At 51.0% G+C, this 17,371-nt stretch overlaps 1 protein-coding gene across 4 annotated transcripts in view; it reads left to right on the forward strand.

Moving 5' to 3' along the window:
- Nucleotides 1–17,371, forward strand: part of RIMS3 (regulating synaptic membrane exocytosis 3) — a 41,715-nt gene that overhangs the window by 7,269 nt on the left and 17,075 nt on the right. For 2 of the 4 annotated variants that reach the window (XM_080657429.1, XM_080657431.1), the window contains exons 2-3: nt 10,594–10,770; nt 14,858–15,105. In XM_080657429.1, coding sequence (XP_080513555.1) covers nt 14,889–15,105 — 217 coding nt within the window. In that variant the 5' untranslated portion in view covers nt 10,594–10,770; nt 14,858–14,888. Of the gene's footprint in view, nt 1–7,194; nt 7,301–10,593; nt 10,771–14,857; nt 15,106–17,371 lie in introns of those variants that run through there. The other 2 variants (XM_080657430.1, XM_080657432.1) reach the window with 2 other exon arrangements.

Genomic DNA, 17,371 nt, shown 5'->3' on the forward strand with positions numbered 1-17,371 from the left:
GCCCCAAGGGAACCCCCACCCTGATCTGGGACACCCTTCAGGGCAAACCAGCTGGCCCCCACCCATGCACCAGGCCTCTATCCTATCTAATAAAGGAGTAATATGCAAATTGACCATCACTCCAATACACAAGATGGCTGCCCCCATGTGGATACAAGATGGCCGCCACAAGATGGCCAGCAGGGGAGGGTAGTTGGGAGAGACCAGGCCTGCAAGGGAGGGCAGTTGTGGGTGATCAGGCCAGCAGAGGAGGGCAGTTGGGAGGGACCAGGCCTGCAAGGGAGGGCAGTTGGGGGGTACCCAGGCCTATAGGGGAGAGCAGTTGGGGGGGACCAGGCCTGCAGGGGAGGGCAGTTAGGGGCAAACAGGCTGGCAGGGGAGCAGTTAGGCATCAATCAGGCTGGCAGGGGAGTGGTTAGGGGGTGATCAGGCTGGCAGGCAGAAGTGGTTAGGGGCAATCAGGAAGGCAGGCAGGTGAGCAGTTGGGAGCCAGCAGTCCTGGATTGTGAGAGGGATGTCCGACTGCCCGTTTAGGCCCAATCCTATGGATCGGGCCTAAACAGGCAGTCGGACATCCCTCAAGGGGTCCCAGATTGGAGACGGTATAGGCTGGGCTGAGGGACAGCCCCCCCACCCCCCGTGCACGAATTTCGTGCACCAGGCCTCTAGTTGACAGATACAAGCCCAGACTTCCAGAAGATCAGATTGGCTCTGAGTGGGTCAGGCGCCCACCCTGGTCCAATCAATGGCAGCCTGCTGGGAAGGATCACAAAGTCAGATATGCAAACATGTCTCTTAACTTTCTCAGAGATAGTGGGGGTCTTTGCTATCAGGGAAAGTATTTCTACTAGAATCCTTAGAGTGCCAGAGTGGGCCTGGGCCCCAGCCTTCCATCTGAACAGCACCTGGAGGAAACAGATTGGGCATTGTGACTGAAAGGGGAGTCTTTACCTGGGGCAGCAGTGGCCAGGCAGGCTCTGAAGAACGTGTCAAAGTCCTCAGCAGAGACAGAGGGAGTTGAGATCTTAAATTTTGGAGTGGTGACAGAGGGAGGAGGAGGACATGAGCAGTTGGACTGTTCTCTTACCAAAGTCACATTTATCCTCTAAAACTTAGATCATTTTCTTTCCTCAGTGAAGAACCATGCCATGCCTGCTCCCCCTTCCCCAATCAGTTATTCTTTGCCTGTATTCATTCTATTCTTTGTATTTTTCTAGTAATAAATACTTTTGAGCACTTTGTGCCAGACTTTATGCACATGAATTATTTCACTTAATCTTCATGCCCTATAATGAGTATTATTATACCCATTTTGCAGACAACGGAACTGAGGTTCAGAGAGGTGACATTTGCAGGCTAGGGACACACAGCAGTGTGATGCCAGAGTAAAAACTCTTAATGTCTCTCAACTTCAGCTGCTTATTCACTTGCCTGTTTGCCTTTTGGGGTTGTGAGAGCCTCAGATACCAGGCAGACACCAGGATCCATCCTCCCTCTATGCCCAGCATCGATCATTTCAGAGCAAGGGCTCCTGAATGTGGGACAGATGGATGCAGGTAGAGCAGAAAAGGCATCTGGGTAGAAGTTGAGGGTCTCCTACTCGTAGACCTACCCCGTCTGTGTGACTCTGGATAAGTCTCTTAACCTTTTGGAGCTTCAACTTTCTCATTAAAAAATGGGCATGATAATTCCTGCTGCAAGTCTAGTATTGGGAGTTGGGTGTAAGGACAGTTTGTAAATAGGAAGGAACTGAGCAATTTCTAAGGATTGTCATTACCAGAATGGACTGTGGCAATGGAGTGCCAGCTGGCCACCGTGCCCAAACTCCTGCAGGAGGCAGACAAGGCTAGAGCTTCCCAATGTGGGAAGTGGGACCTGATATGACTCTCCGTGGCTCGTGGACCTGCCATTCCATAGCATTGGCTCCCATAGTGAGAAAGTTGGTTCCCTTTCAACGTTATCAAGTCCAAGGTTGTCGCCAGTAGAAAGTGTCATGTAGTACTAGTGTGTCTTTACCAACTTTCCAATGCTTGCAGCCCTCCGCTTTGTAACAAAGAGATCTTGACTGGCAGCTCAATTAGCTAAAATTTAATAATACTGCTTTGTTAATACTGTATTTATTTTACTGCCATTTTCTAGTTATTAAAAGTTATATTGGCTCTCTATTTACAGTGGTAACACTAAGTTTCTAATTAAAGTAAATGCTTTTTAGTTAAAAGTGTAAATTTGAAGAAAATAATGAATACCTCAGGAGTATGTAGATTCGACAGATACCATGGAGGGGGGCACATAGTGTTATGTAGATAATGCAAAATCGGGATGTGGTACAGGGATGGGCAGAGTTGAGGACAATTGGCCTAGATAATCTGGAAAGTCCCTGCCACCTCTCTTTCACCCCCTGCTGTGCCAGCCTGCATCCCTCTCCTCGCCCTGGCCCTGTGCTCCAGCTTGGCTCTCTTTCAGAGAATCCTGCCATGATTGTGCCTGCAGACAGGAGAATTTGTGCCACTGCTCCCTCAGCCTGCTTGAGGCTCTTGTTGTTGAGGTGTCTGGATGGGGGTAGGTGCCCCCTCATCTGAATCAGGCCTTAGGCACTCCTTGGGGAACAGGAGTTGCAGGCTTAACAGTCTCCTGGTCTCCATGCACAACACAGGTCTCAGGACCTCCCAAAGGCTGGAGCCCAGGGAGCACTAAGCTATCCCCAGAGCTTCATGCCCCAGAACTTGGTGTCTAGGGTCAGAGAAGTCAGGAGGATTTGGGATCTCAAAGATCCCCGTTCACCTGCCCCACCTCCGTGCTGCTGACTGCCTGCTCCTGAGGATTGGGCATTGACCCCAGGAGGCCCCAGGGTTTATCCACAGGGCCCAACAGCTGCCTGTCCCCGCCCCAGTCCCATGTTCGCAGTGAGAGGGCAGGCTTGGGCTCCGGGAGGGGGGGCCTGGTAGTGCAGGGTATGTGCTTACTAGTATATATTCAAGGTGAATGTCTGAGGGTCTCTGTGAAGGCATATTGTATGTGCATGTGTATGTGTGTGAGAGTTTAAGTTTGTATGTGTATGTGCGTGTGATGTGTGTGTCTGTGGTGAATGTAGCTCTGGATGACATGTCTGGGGGTCTCCGTGACAGATATTGTATGCTTGTGCATGTATGCATGGCTGCGTGTGGGGGCTGTGTGATGTGTGCGTCTGTGGTAAAGGCATCTTTGGGTCCTATGTCTGAGGTTCTCTGTGCGTGAGTTTTTGTGCAGTGTGTGTGGCAGGGTGTCCCATGTGTCTGTGTGTGATGTGCACATGGGTCTGTGGCAAATGCATCTTCATGTAGTGTGTCTGTGAGGCATATTTGTGTGTGTGTGTGTGTGTGTGTGTGTGTGTGTGTGTGTGTGTAGGTTGGTTGCTTGCTGGGTGTGGTGTGTGCCTGTTGTTTTGTGTATGTAGTCGTCTTCGTACAGTGTGTGTCTGGCTGTGTGGTGTATCTGAGTGGCTGCTTGAAGGTGTGTGCTGTGCACGTGGGTCTTTGTGCCCTGGAAAGGGACGTGGTGGGAGGGAGCAGAGAGGTGTTGGGAAAATGGGAGTACGTTGAGGGCGGTGTCTGCTTGGCTGGGTCTGCGGGTGTGCTGAGTTCCCAAGGAGGGTCCCCAGAGCTGGTGGCAGGCGCAGGCGGCGCCTTCCAGCTTGGCGCGAAGCTAGTAACCCGAGCCCCTATCCCCATGAAATATTGATCAGGCCTAGCGGCGCCCCAGCAATTAAAAAAAAAAAAAAAAAAAAAAAGGCGGGGAGCGCGGAGCGAGCCACGGCTGGCTGCTGTCCTTGGTGCTGCTGTGTCTCCCCGACGGGGACTTCGGAGCTCAGACTGGGGCGGGGCTGGGTGGCAGAGAAACTTCCCCATCTACCGGCGCCCTCAGCAGGGGGCTGGGGACGGGGGTGTGGGGAGAGGTTGGAGGGAGCCTGCCTCCGAGGATGAACTAGCCTTTCTGTTAGTTCCACCAGCTCATCTAGGAGGAGCAGGGACCAAATGGGTATTGTGTTGAGATCCAGGATTCCCCAGGGCTAGGATGACCACTCAGCTGGATTTGCTTGGGATAGTCCTAATTTACACCTGTGGTCCTTGTGGGATTGTTAGTAGTGTCTCTGCTCACTCTCCCAGTGGAGTGATAAAGAAACTATGTACTTCCCAGAAATAAGGCTTTGTTCCGAAGGTCTCTTCCCTCACCTTCTCTGCCCTCCCCGTGGGGGAAGGGGTTCTGTAGCCGCCTGGGTGTGACTCTGTCCTGTGTGTGCGTTTGGCTGGAAGGATTGTCCTCCTGAGTTTGGGCTGAGCCAGAATAAGTGCCTGGGGGCCCCAGGACCCTTGGGATCCTCCTGCAGCCTGGTCCTCTCCAGGGGATCTAGCCCCCTTCTGTACCCATCCAAAGTCTTCTTTCCATTCAAGCTGCGCTCATTTTTAGGCCTGGACTTCTCCTGCTGCTAGGAGAGAGTAAGGATGCTCCCCGGCCTCCCTCCTGCATCCTGGGCTGGGCTGGGCTGACCTTGGCCCCAGTGTCAGAGTGCGGTTCAGAGACTGGGGTCTCCAGATTGGCCATCTGTGTACTCATGCATCTTCTCCGAGTTCTCCCACTTTTAATCACTGATTCTCCACCCTTCAGTGGATTCCATTTCCCTCCTAACCCTGAGCATTATCTCTGGCCCTTTCCTCACTCTACTCTTCTCTGGGCATTTTCCTTCCTTCCCATATCTCAGTTTTCCCGCTGGGGAGCATACCCAAAACCTGCCCATGCACATTGCCCTTCTGAGCTCCAGTGCATCTGCTTGCCTGCCCAATGCCTCCATGTGGGAGCTGCAGTATTATCTCAGACTTATCATATCTAAAATGAGGACTCATCTTCCCCTTAAGCCAACTTTTTCCTCTGCTGGTAGCACCTCTCAGTCCCCACCTTTCCTGTAAATCATTTTGGATTCTGGTTTTTTTCCTCTCCCCAACCTTGCCCCATCACTAACTCTAGGTAGCCCCCAAGCCCTCCCGTGACTCCTGGTCACCTTTTCCTCGACACCTGCACTAGGTGAAGCAGGGCAGCCCTTCTTATCGGCGGCCTCCTGACTACTCTTCCTGCTGTCAGGCTTTCTTCTGATTCTGCACTCAGTGTCAGATTGATTTCTGTAAGACACTGCATCTAAGTCATGTCAGATTTCACTCCCTCCGGGATTAAAGCCAAGCCTCTCAGCCCTCATTCAGAGCCCTTCATTGGCTGTTCCCAGCCTACCTTTCCAGCCCTCTCTTCACAGTTGTACTTACCTCCCACGCCAACTGCACCAGTCTCTGAACCTAAAGTTTTCTCTCTGGACCTTCCCAGGTAGTTCCCACATCTTTCCTGCCACCTCTACCTCTCCAGATCCCTCCTTATCTTTTGAGGTGCTCTGCAGTGCTTTGTCCCATGATGCCTTCTCTGGTCTCTCCATCCGAAAGAGTTCACTCCTTCTGCAGAAGAACCAGAGAATGTTATCTTTATCTCTCAGTGCCTCGAGAGCTTGTAAGAAATGCAGAATCCCATGTTCCATCTGGGACCCATGGAATCAGAATCTGCATTTCAACAACATGCCCAGGTGACTGGTGTGCACATTTAAATTTGAGAGGCACTGGGCCATGCATTCATTGAGGGAAGGAGCTTGCTTTTGTTTGGGAGTGTCTTTGGCTAGGGCTGGTGGTGTTATCAAGTGACAAGTCTAGCAGCCCTGTCAGGTGACAGGTGCCACATCTGGCCCGATCCCACCAGCTCAGAGGCAGTGGGTACAGAGATGGTGAAAAGCATGCATAGTCCGCCTGGATCCTTTCCGCCTGGAACCTGTGTTTCACAAGTCCCCAGAGCTCGAACTCTGTAAATCTGACTCCAGAAAGCACTCTGGTGACTTAAGGAAGAATCAATTAATCAACAAAAAGGCAGTTATCAAGTATAGAGCAGAACTTTTCCCTCTTAACAAAATGCACAGTGGTATAAATGTCTGTTATTTTAATGTACATTTTGCAAATAAAAATATGTACTTAGTTTTTTCTTGATGAAAACATTAATACCATTTCTAAAGAGGTAACTTTAAAAAACAGTATGTCACATGAAGGAAATGAAAATGAGTCACAATTCTACTACCCAGTTATAAATACAGTTAATTTCATATTTATTTTAAGTCACCATTCATTCATTCGTCAAATATTTACAGAGCCCTACTAAATGCCAGATCTGTGCCGGGCACTGGGGGTTTAGGATGGAGAAGATGAAGTGGTTCCTATTTCTAAGCAGCTCACAGCCAGGAGGTGGGGGTAGGGGGTGGGAGGCAGGCACTGAACAAGTTAGGAATGACAGTGTGTTAGTTTCCTAGGGCAGCTGTAACAAAGTACAATGGACTAGATGGCTTAAACAACCTACATTTATTTTCTCACAATCCTGGAGACTAGAGTCCAAAATCAAGGTGTTGGCCAGGTTGGTTCCTTCTGAGAGATCTGAGGGAGACTCTGTTTCATGGGTCTCTCCAGGATTTGGGTGACAGCTGGCCATCTTTGGTGAGCCTTGGCTTGTTGCTGCATTACTCTAATCTCTGCCTCCATTGTCAATGCATTCTCCCTAAGTATCTCTGTCTTCACATGGCCAGCTTCTTCTTCTTCTTTTTTTTTTATAATATGTTTTTATTGATTTCAGAGAGAGGAAGGGAGAGGGAGAAAGAGATAGAAACATCGATGTGAGAGAGAAACATCAATCGGCTGCCTCCTGCATGCCCCCCTACTGGGGATCAAGCCTGCAACCCGGGCATGAGCCCTGAACGGGAATCAAACTGGCGGTACATGAGACAATGCTCAGCCAACTGAGCCACACTGGCCGGGCCATGGCTAGCTTCTTATAAGGACATTGTTCATATTGGATTATAGAGCCACTCTACTCCAGAATGATCTCAACCTAACTAATCAGATCTGCAGTGACCCTATTCTGAGGTCATACTCTGAGATACCAGGGTTAGGACCTCAACATATCTTTTGTGTGGGGACACAATGCAACCCACAACAGACAGGGACAGTACAGAGTCTAGGGGAGCATGACATGGGACTCACCTCATCTGGGAAGACTCTCCTAGGAAATGACATTCAAACTGGGACTGAGCAATGCGGAGGGATCAGCCAGGCCCAGGCAGTGCAGCAGACATCAGGCCTCAGAGCAGGAGGGTGGAGGGAGGCTGGAGAAGAGCACTCCAGGCAGACGGCTGACAAAGGCATGAAAAGAAGGCCAGTGTGACTGGAATACAGAGGAGGGGCCAGAGCACGGGGTGAGTTGGGTCACTCGGCTCGTAGGCCTTGGTGAGGGGTTTTTACTTTCTCCCGAAGGCAGTGGGGAGCTATGGGAGGCTGTCACACAGGAGTGATTCATTCTGCTTTGTGAGCTGTTGCTTCACAAGACTGAGCTGTCTGAAGGCTTGTTATTCCTCCATGTCCCCGTCTCTGAGGGGAGATGCATGGCCATGCCCCAGCAACCCCTGGCCTGAGGGGGGCAGGCAAGCCCTGCTCTCAGGAACCTCATTCCCAACAGGACACAGGGCTCACCCAGCTCTGAGTCTGCCTCACCCTTTATGTCCTGAGTCCTTGGAGTCTGGGGGACACAGGTTTGGGCCTGGCCCTTCCACACCCTGCCTTGCTGTGAGAACTGTGTCTGAGAATGTGTCCAGGGCAAATGCATGACCCATGTGGGTCCCTGAAGCCAGAAACCCTGATGCTAGGGGAGACCAGGGGTTAGGTCTCCCAGGGGCCATCTCTTCAGCACCCTGCTCTCCTCAAGGGATGTCTGGATATTGCCTTCCCATGCAGGGTGCAGCCTATCTGATACTCAATCCATCCTTTACCACACCCTCAGAGGGCTGCCCCTTTACTGTGTGTGATGGGGTGGGCCAGGCTAGGTGGAGAAGAAGTGGGTCAGTTCGGTAGCCATGGTGACAGCAGCTGCTCCCTGCCAGCCTTCTCATCTCCTCACCACAAACCTCACCGATGAGCTCCTTTGTCCGGCCTGCTGGGATGGGGGCCAGGTGCGTGAGATTAGGTGGGTGAGATTGGGTGGATGAGATTGGGGGCTGGAGCGTGTGTGTGTGTTTGTGTGTGTGTGTGTTCAAGCTCACACAAGCACCAGCTCAGAGCTGGTGTGTGTGCCTTGACCAAGGGACCCCACAGATCCAGGTAAGACACTTCCTGGCAACTTGCCCACTAAAGGGATAGGGCTCTTCCTGCCTCTTTGGGCTGGAAAGGACCAAGGGGAGGGTGTGTGTGTGAGTAGATGTGGTTGTGTGAAGGCCTGTGGCTATCAGTGTGGCTGCTTCTGTGTGCCTGTGTGTGTGTGTGTGTGTGTGTGTGTTTTAAATATATTTTTATTGATTTCAGAGAGGAAGGGAGAGGGAGAGCTAGATAGAAGCATCAATGTTGAGAGAGAATCATTGATCGGCTGCCTCCTGTATACTCCCTACTGGGGATCGAGCCCACAACCCAGCATGTGCCCCAACCAGGAATCGAACCATGACCTTCTGATTCATAGGTCAACGCTCAACCACTGAACCATGCTGGCTGGGCTGTGTGCCTTTGTGTGGCTGAGTATCTTAAAGGTATGTGTGCATATCTGTGTATGCATGTGATTGTGTCTTTAAGTGTGTATCACCTGTGTAGGCCTGTATGGCCTGTGATCACAAGTTTGAAATCCTGTGCCCTGTGTCCCTCCCTGTGTGTAGCGTGTGTGAGAGCCTGCTTTGGGGGAGATAACGGTGACACGATCAGGAGAAGAGCTGGCACAGTGTTCCCCACTCAGGCTGGGTGTGCTGCTTCAGCCCAGCCTTCCTCTCCCACCACGCACCAGGCCCTCTCACCCACCAGTATGTCCCTGAGGGGAAAGGAAATTCTAGAAACAAGGGAACTCCTCTCCCCTTCTGTGGATGCAGGCACTGGCCTCTGGCATGGGCAGAGTGGCATGGGTGATGTGGTGGGCAGCCCTGGCACTGGATTGGGGTTGGGGTAGGGGTCTCAAATGCCAGGTTCAGCATCCAGCGAGGGCCTAGGCATGCAGATGCTGACAAAAGAGAGCACAGCCTCACATGGCAGCTCCCACTCCAACTGAGAGGCACAGGGACCCAGCGCTTCCACACTCGGGAAGCACCCAGGGCTGGAGTGGGAGGCGACCCTGTTGGTCTCTGAGCCTCCTCGTGAAGTGGTTGCATCTGGTGTGTAATTCAGACCCATAAGCACTAACACCTGTGCAGTTCTTTACCGTGTACAAAGGCACCCTTATGAGTAGTAATAATGTAACTGCCCAAGTGAGCATTTAACACGTACCAATCCTTATTTTATAACATTTCACCTAAAAATCCTAAGGCTGTCATTATTATTCCCACTTTAGAGATGAGGAAGGGTAGGCTCAGGAGGTTTTTTAAGGAAATGTCCCTGTGTCATACAGCTTATAAGCGGCAGTTCTAGGTTTTATCCAAAGCCTGTTTTTTTTTGTTTTTGTTTTTTTGTTGTTGTTGGTTTTTGTTTTTTAATATATTTTTATTGATTTCTAAGAGGAAGGGACAGGGAGAGAGAGAGAGAAACATCAACGATGAGAGAGAATCATTGATTGGCTGTCTCCTGCACACCCACTACTGGGGATCGAGCCCGCAACCGTGGCATGTGCCCTCGACCGGAATCGAACCCAGGACCCTTCAGTCCGCAGGTCGATACTCTATCCACTTAGCCAAACCAGCTAGGGCAGTGGTTGGCAAACTGCGGCTCGCGAGCCACATGCGGCTGGTGAGCCGCGGTTTGCCGCTCTGTTGACTAATGAGTTTGCCGACCACTGACCTAGACTCTCGATTCCAATAATTACAGGCTGTTGTTGTTCCTTGTGATTAAGCCCCATCCAGTGGTCGGCAAACTCATTAGTCAACAGAGCGCAGTTTGCCAACCACTGAGCTAGGGTAAAGCCTGGGTTTTTAATCACTATGCTTTCCTGCTCCTCATGATCTCACCTGCTCCCCAGTACAGCCTGGAGAGTCCAGCTGGGTCCAGGTGGCCAGTAAGTGCATTTTATAGAAGAGGAGATGGAGGTTCAGAGAAGCTGAGTGACTTGCTTAGGGTCACATGGCTGGGGGTGGAGTCAGGAGTCCCCCCCTGCTCCCCACCCTACCTACCCTCAACATTCCTGACTGCTGGGCATGTTACAGAGTGTCTGGGGAGGAACACAGACCCCATTAGTCAGGGGGAGGACAGAGGAAGGGAGAATAGAGTTTAGAGTTGATTAGCATTTGGACCTGGATGAGTCCTCCAAGGGTTAAAAGTCTTAAAGTTGTGAGTGGAGCTTCAGCTCCAGCAGGTTAACATTAAAGGTTCCTAAAGGCCTTGAGGGGAGCGGGGGCGTGCTGAGGGAGGGGAGAACCCAGGAGTTTGGGCAGCTTTATGAAGGAGGAAACAGAATGAGAGTTGAAATGGTTTGCTCGAGGTCATACAGCTATGTCCAAAGTCTGTCTTTTTTACTCCATGAGCTACTGGAAGCCCTTGAAGACAGATGTCTTCTCTAGTCTCTCCTCTAAGCTCTCCTCTTTCCTTCCAGAGTCTTATCACATCACCTCCTCCTGGGAGCTACCCTGATTGCCTTCACATCCTTTCTTGAAAACTGGTGTCCCAGAAGAAGTTAACAGAAGCCTCCCGTCAGTGCCCTAGGGGAGTGCTGTTGGGAGGGGCGCAGCCCCCTGTGATGTGGAACACCACGCTCAGAGTCATCAGTTTGGTGAGTTTGGGTTTTCTTCAAGGTGAGCGGTGAGGAGGGCATCTGACAGGTGATGTGGAACCTGGGAGTTAGAAGACTTGGGTTGGAGCTCTGATTTGTCACCAACTTTCTGGGACTGGGTGTGTCTCCAATTCTGGACCTTGATTTCCAAACTTTGCCAAATGAAAGGCTCAGGGTGGAAAAGGGGTGGCAAATCAGTTTCAACTCCTGAGCCTGTTCTCATCAGCTGGGTACTCAGACCTCCGGCCAAAAATCAAGGGCCGGGAAGAAAACAAGGCTTGTTCCATGGGGAACTGGAGTGGTATTTGCTGGTGTGGCACTCTGGCGGGAGTCGGAGCAGCAGCCAGGGCAGCAGCTTCCTCCAGAGCAGCGGTCGCCGACTGAGCTCCGAAAGGTTGGCCACCCCTGCTGCAGAGGGTGAGTCTGAGCTGTAGCTGTAGATGGTGCTGTAGCCACAGAGCAGGGTCCACAGGGAGAACTTGACAGCAAGGCCCCCTGATCCAATGAGATCCGGGGACAACGCCCCTCCTTGGGGTGCCCTAAACTGGGCTGGGAAAAGAGTGCTGCTTAGCGGTGGGAATTGTTGAAGTGATTACTGTGGAAAGGATGTCATTCAATCAGCAATCTTTTAAGCCACCAGAATGTGAGGTTCTGTATTCTGTATCCTGCCGGCCCCCTCTACCTGCTGCCCTTTTCCTGTCCCTGTGGCCTGATGGCTCAGGGGTTGCTATGCAGTAGGACTTCCTTCCGCATAGGGGCCAGGTGGCCAGCTCTGTCTGTCTCTCTGTCTTGTCCTTCTTGAGCTGGACTGGCTGCCATAGGAGCAAGTAGAGCCCAGTCCTGAGCCTGCCACTGCCTGTGTGCTCACAGACTCTGCCCTCTCAGGCACTCATCAGCTCTCAGGCCCCTGGGCAGTTAAAGATGAGAATGTGGCTCTGGAGGGTGCAGAGTCCTGGATGTCAAGCCATCCGCTTGTTGGTGCTGTCGATTATTCATGAGGAAATATGAGTCCCTGGGTTGGCAGGGTCAGGAATTTTGTCCCTTACCCTCTTACCTTCTCGTCCCCTGGGAGTGGTGTACTTGAGTGTCCTGTAGTCTGGCTGCTCTGTGGCAATTTTTTCCAAGAGCCCAGAGACTCAGGGCAAAGCCCATATCTTGGGGTGGGTTCTGGGTTGAAGGGGCAGGGGCTGCAGAGTGTGTCTGACTCTTTGTGGAAACTGGATACCTGGGTTCGAATGCAGGCCTTGCCACTTCTTAGCAGAGTCGGATGAGCGAGGCCTCGACATCTCTGAGAGCCAGTTTTCTCATCTGCGACATGGAGATAACCACACACCTGACAAATACTGTCAAGAGCAAGTGAGGCTTACGCTGTAGCAGCTTCGAAGTCTCAGATAAGCACTCTCCCGCCATCCACCAAAAGGCCATGCAGATGCCCCAAAACACACCCCAACTGGCACTAGAATTGGAAAGTAAAGAGAAGAGATCATCATAGGCCCAAGTCCAGGGGACTTTCCATCAGCTGCAGTGTTGATGGGGGATGGATGGAGAAATACAACCCGGGGCTCTGCACGCATCGCAGGGTGAGTGAGAACAGTCCAGACAGCCACAAAGAAGGCAAGACACGGCTTTGACTCTTCCCCACTGGCAGCCCTAATTCCCAGCCTGCAGGAGCCACACGGACTGGGAGACCAGGCAGCCATTGTCAGCCATCTGGGATCTGTCTTCCTCATTAGCTGGAGGGGTGCCTTCCCTTTCCCACCCCTTTCTTTGTGCTTTTGAAAAGTTGGGTTTCCTCAGGGTGACAGACCTGAGGGCAGAGGGTCAAGCAAAGTGCCCCTGAGCCCTGGGATGGGGAGCTGCCATGGGAAAAACACTGCAGGCTGGGACAGAGCCTGGAAGGACTGGGCACAGAGCTTGCTAGAACAGCCTCCTCTCCAATACTTGGCCTGAGCATCAGACTTTCGGCCAAGTCCTAGGGCTGATACCAGAGATCCCACCTCTGTACAACACAGAGCCAAAGATGCCTGCCGCCTGGCCCCCAGAGTGGCTCCCAGGGCCCTCTGTCCTCTCCCCTACGCTCATCGGAACTGCCCTTAAATGCTTAATTGCATTGTTAGTTATTTACTATCTGTCTCCTCCTGGAGTGGAGGCTTTAGGAGGGCAGGATGAAGTTGGCCTGGCTCACTACTGTATCTTTGGCACTCAACACAGGCCTTGGAATTTTAAAGGCTTAGATATTTGTTGAATGCAGCTAATGGGGAGTCCATTTGTATACTTTGGAAAGGAATTTAGCAATATATTCCAAGAATCAAAAAATGTTTATGCCTTTAGTATCAGGTAGGATGCTTTTGGATGTAACAGAGAACCCTGATTCAAACGGACTTAAGCAAAGGAAAATACATTATCTCACGTAACAGAAAGGCCAGAGAAAGGCCGGCTCAGGGTGGCCCGAAGCCCTTTCTGTCTTTGTGCTGCCCTCAGCACACTGGCTTCATCCTACGGCTGGGCCTTCCCTAGGGGAAGCAGGAGAGAGAGAGAGAGAGAGAGAGAGAGAGAGAGAGAGAGAGAGAGAGAGAGAGAGAGAGAGATGGGGGGGGAGGGGGGAGAGACCTCCACCTCTCTTGTAATCATGGAAACCAAATCTTTCCCTTCAGTCACATTAGGCCAACTTTGTCACATGGACCAGTAAGAGTTACCAAGGTGACTGACACTCATTGACCAGCTTAAACTAATCAAGGCAGGGTGGTGGGGTGGTACTGGATAAAACCAGTGTGTTAGGAAGCAGGGAGAGAGAATGGATGTTGGGGAAGCTACCAGCAGTGTCCACACCCCCTTAAACTAGTCACTCCATTTCTGGGAATCAATCCTAAGGAAATAAGCAGAAAAAAATCAATGTAGAAAGATGTTTATTGTTGTGTTGTTTAAAAGACAGGAGGGAAGGAAAGAAGGGGATGGAGAAACAGAGAGAGAAAGAAGAAAATTGGAACTGATCTAAGAAGTAACTATATTGAAATATTTCAGTTAATTATGCTACCTCCATACAGTGGGATATTATGGGCATCAAAATATTTAAACATTAAGCCCTCCGGCCGGTGTTGCTCAGTGGTTGAGCATCAACCTATGAACCAGGTCACAGTTTGATTCCAGTCAGGGCACATGCCCGGGTTGTGGGCTTGATCCCCAGTAGGGGGTGTACAGAAGGCAGCCGATCAATGATTCTCTCTCATCATTGATGTTTCTATCTCTTGCTCCCTCTCCCTTCCTCTCTAAAATCAATGAAAATATATTTTTTAAAAACATTTTAAAAAAACATTTATTAAAAAAAAACATGTATACAAAGTGTTAATGACATTGGGAAATGTTTGTGATATAAAGATAAATGAAAAATGCCAGGATTAAAATTGTGTTTGTAGTATGAATTCAATTATTTTGTAGATGCATAGAAAAGAGATTGGGAGGAGATAGGTTAAAGAGCTCATAGTGGCTGCCTCTCCGTAGTGCAGTTAAGGGGGCCTCTTGCCTGCTTCTTTATACCCCTCTGTGCCCTCCCTTTCGAGCAGGAGGACCTCCTCGCAGCCCGCAGAGGCTGGAGCCAGTTTTGCTCTCCCTGTTGTTATTATTGGCTGTGAATTAACAATCGCTAACACTTACTGAATGTTTACTCTATGCCTGATGCTGTTCCAGGCACTTTCACAGGCACCGATGTAATCCCTAGGACAATCCTATGAGGTAAGTGCTTGTACTTCTTGTTTTGCTGAAGAGTTCACCGAAAGCCCAGGATGTTGGTCCCAAGGTCACACAGCTAGTCTGTAGAGGCCTTTGGAATTCAAGAGTGGGCCATTTAACTCCACAGCCTCTGCCTTTACCACCAAACCCCGTTGCTTGCCAGGGTAGCCATGTGCTAATAAGAGTAGTTTCATTTATTGAGCCAGACTCTGAACACTCTTTACATTTATTTGCTCATTAACTCCTCACAACCTCAGAGAGGCCGAGTGATTTGCCCGAGGTCACACAGCTAAGTGGTGGCTGCGGTAGAGGGCCCAGGGGTCTGATGTGGGACCCCCTTTGTCTCTTTATCTCCCCATAGAGTTGCCTGAGGCTCTGCGGCCCCTGGGACCATGTTTAACGGGGAGCCAGGTCCAGCCTCAGCTGCAGGCTCTAGGAATGTGGTTCGGAGCTCCAGCATCAGCAGTGAAATCTGTGGATCTCAGCAGGCCGGGCCCGGGACTGGGACCACCACTGCTAAGAAGCGGCGTAGCAGCCTCGGCGCCAAGATGGTGGCCATTGTGGGCCTGACCCAGTGGAGCAAGAGCACGCTCCAGCTCCCGCAGCCTGGTGAGGGGGCGTGGGGCACCAGGGCGGGGCGGGTCACCTTGCATCCAGGGATAAACACGTATGTAGCACTTACCATATACCAGGTGCTATTCTAGGTCCAGTACATGTCCTGACTCATTGAATCCTCGTGTAACTCTGTGAGGCAAGTACTGAAGCACAGAGAAAGGAAGTAAGATGTCCCAGTAAGTAAGATAGCTAGTAGGAGCATTCAAACCCCAGCATTGGGCTGCTGAGTTCATGCTCCTAACCATTACCCTGTGCTGTCTCCATGCACAAACTTATACAGTATTCAGCATTTGTTTATTAAACAGCCGCCAGGTTCCTGGCCCTCTGCTAAGTGTCACAACTTCACAGGCACACACATCCCCATGATTCAGCCTCACGGGTGATCTCCAAGTTTCCTAAGTACAAAGAGCCACACAAATGTAGTTGCACAGTCACACACATACATTAAAAAGTCACATGAGAGATACACACACAGACACATGCCTTGCCTGGTTATACCTGGTTATATGAATAGTGTGCTCAGTTGCTTAAGTAAGCCACTACCCTCCTGCCAGGAAAGGACAAGATAGTCATTCACACTGTACATGGTCACACATAAAGCCAGTCATCATGCAATTCACACAAACACAGACAGACCCAGGTCACTGAAGTGCTCTCTCTCTCTCTCTTTCACACACACACACACACACACACACACACAGTGCCCATGGTCACAGAAACATGTCACACATGTGTACGCCCATATCTCACAAAACCCCATATTCACACACTTTATCAGCTACATCCCGACAAATGTATTATACTTGCTTGACATCTAGTTATGGAATCCCAGTTATGCTCAGAGTGGTGGGCGACCCACCTTGTCACACACAGTCACACCTGGACCCTACATCACAGAGGAACCAGCCCTCCCCACCAAGACCTCCTCACTGTGTGGCATCAGCCCAGACACCAGCTGATTGTGTATTAAAATCTCTTCCTGCTTATTTTTCTCAGAGTAACAACTTCCCTGAGAAACCTTCAAATAGGCAGCTGGATGGGGGTGGTGAGGGGGCGGGGGTGCCGGAGCATCCGGGGAGAATGCTCATCGAGAGTCCCAGTTGGGGCTGGGGGTGGGGGACTTTTCCAGGCCTAAAAATAGCTTTTTATAAAGCCCTCCACAGGAGCACGTGGGATGGTCTTTTCCAGCACACAGGCTGTGATGTGGTTTCTGGCTCAGGGAAATGCTAAGTGAGGAGGGGGCTTGCAGTTATCAATGCCCCACGGTGGGCATGGCTCCTGTGAATGACTACAGTGTAGGCCTGACACGAGGGAGTCAGGAAGAGGGGGCCTGGAGAACCAGGAGTTGGACTGGGGCAGGACCAAGGGGGGCGTGTTAAGGTAAGGAGGTTGAAGGGGTGTTGGGCCCCAGGAATCTGGCTTGAGAAGACCAAGCCCTGCTGATCTCCAACTGAGACAGCTTCCGACCCAAAGTCTCCTTCATGCCCAAAGCGATTTGGAGGAACCGTCTTTCAGGGCCAGGGCAGGGCCGAGTCACTAGGAGACAGTCCAGTGATCTGCCGGGGACTGTCCACCTACCTAGACTACCAGTCAGCAGGCAGGGATTGGAGTGGACACCAAGGAGACCTCCAGCTTCGATGGGAGATGAGTGATGGTGGGGCTTCTGGGTCACTTGTCCCTGTGGTAGGCAAGGGCAAGGCTGAAGGTCTGGGGCCTGAGCCAGAGGAATACACAGATGCCCTTCTAACTGAAGGTCTCTATGAATCATCCAGTCACCAAATGTCAGAGCAGGAAGGGCCCCTTGAGTTCATCTAGTCCAAGGTACTCATGTTATTGATGAAGTGTCGGAGCCTGAAGAAGGGATTCAAGGTGGCCTTCAGAGCCACACCTTGTCATTTACTAGCTGGGGACTCAGGCAAGCGACTTCACCTCTGAGTTCGCCACCTCGTTTGTAGAATAAGGACAATATCTGTGCTTTGCAGAGTTGTCCGGGGGATTAAATGACATAGGAGATGTAAAGGCAACAACCTTGTGCATAGTAGACACTTGATACGTTGTCAGTGTTATTATTATTTCCCGTGGTCAAACAGTAGGGCCAAAAAGCAAGTGACATCTCTGGCTTTCACAGCCCCTTGCTTGTGGCATACCCCTCTCCCATCTATAATTCCATGTCCCATTTTTTCCCCTCCCAAGCCTTGGAGTTGTCAGTGTCCTAGCTTGGGTGGGAGAGTCTGGCTCCAGAGGGATGTATGGGGCTGAC

Source organism: Plecotus auritus, assembly GCF_963455305.1.
Source record: "Plecotus auritus genome assembly, chromosome: 2".
NCBI classification, from domain to species: Eukaryota; Metazoa; Chordata; class Mammalia; order Chiroptera; family Vespertilionidae; genus Plecotus; species Plecotus auritus.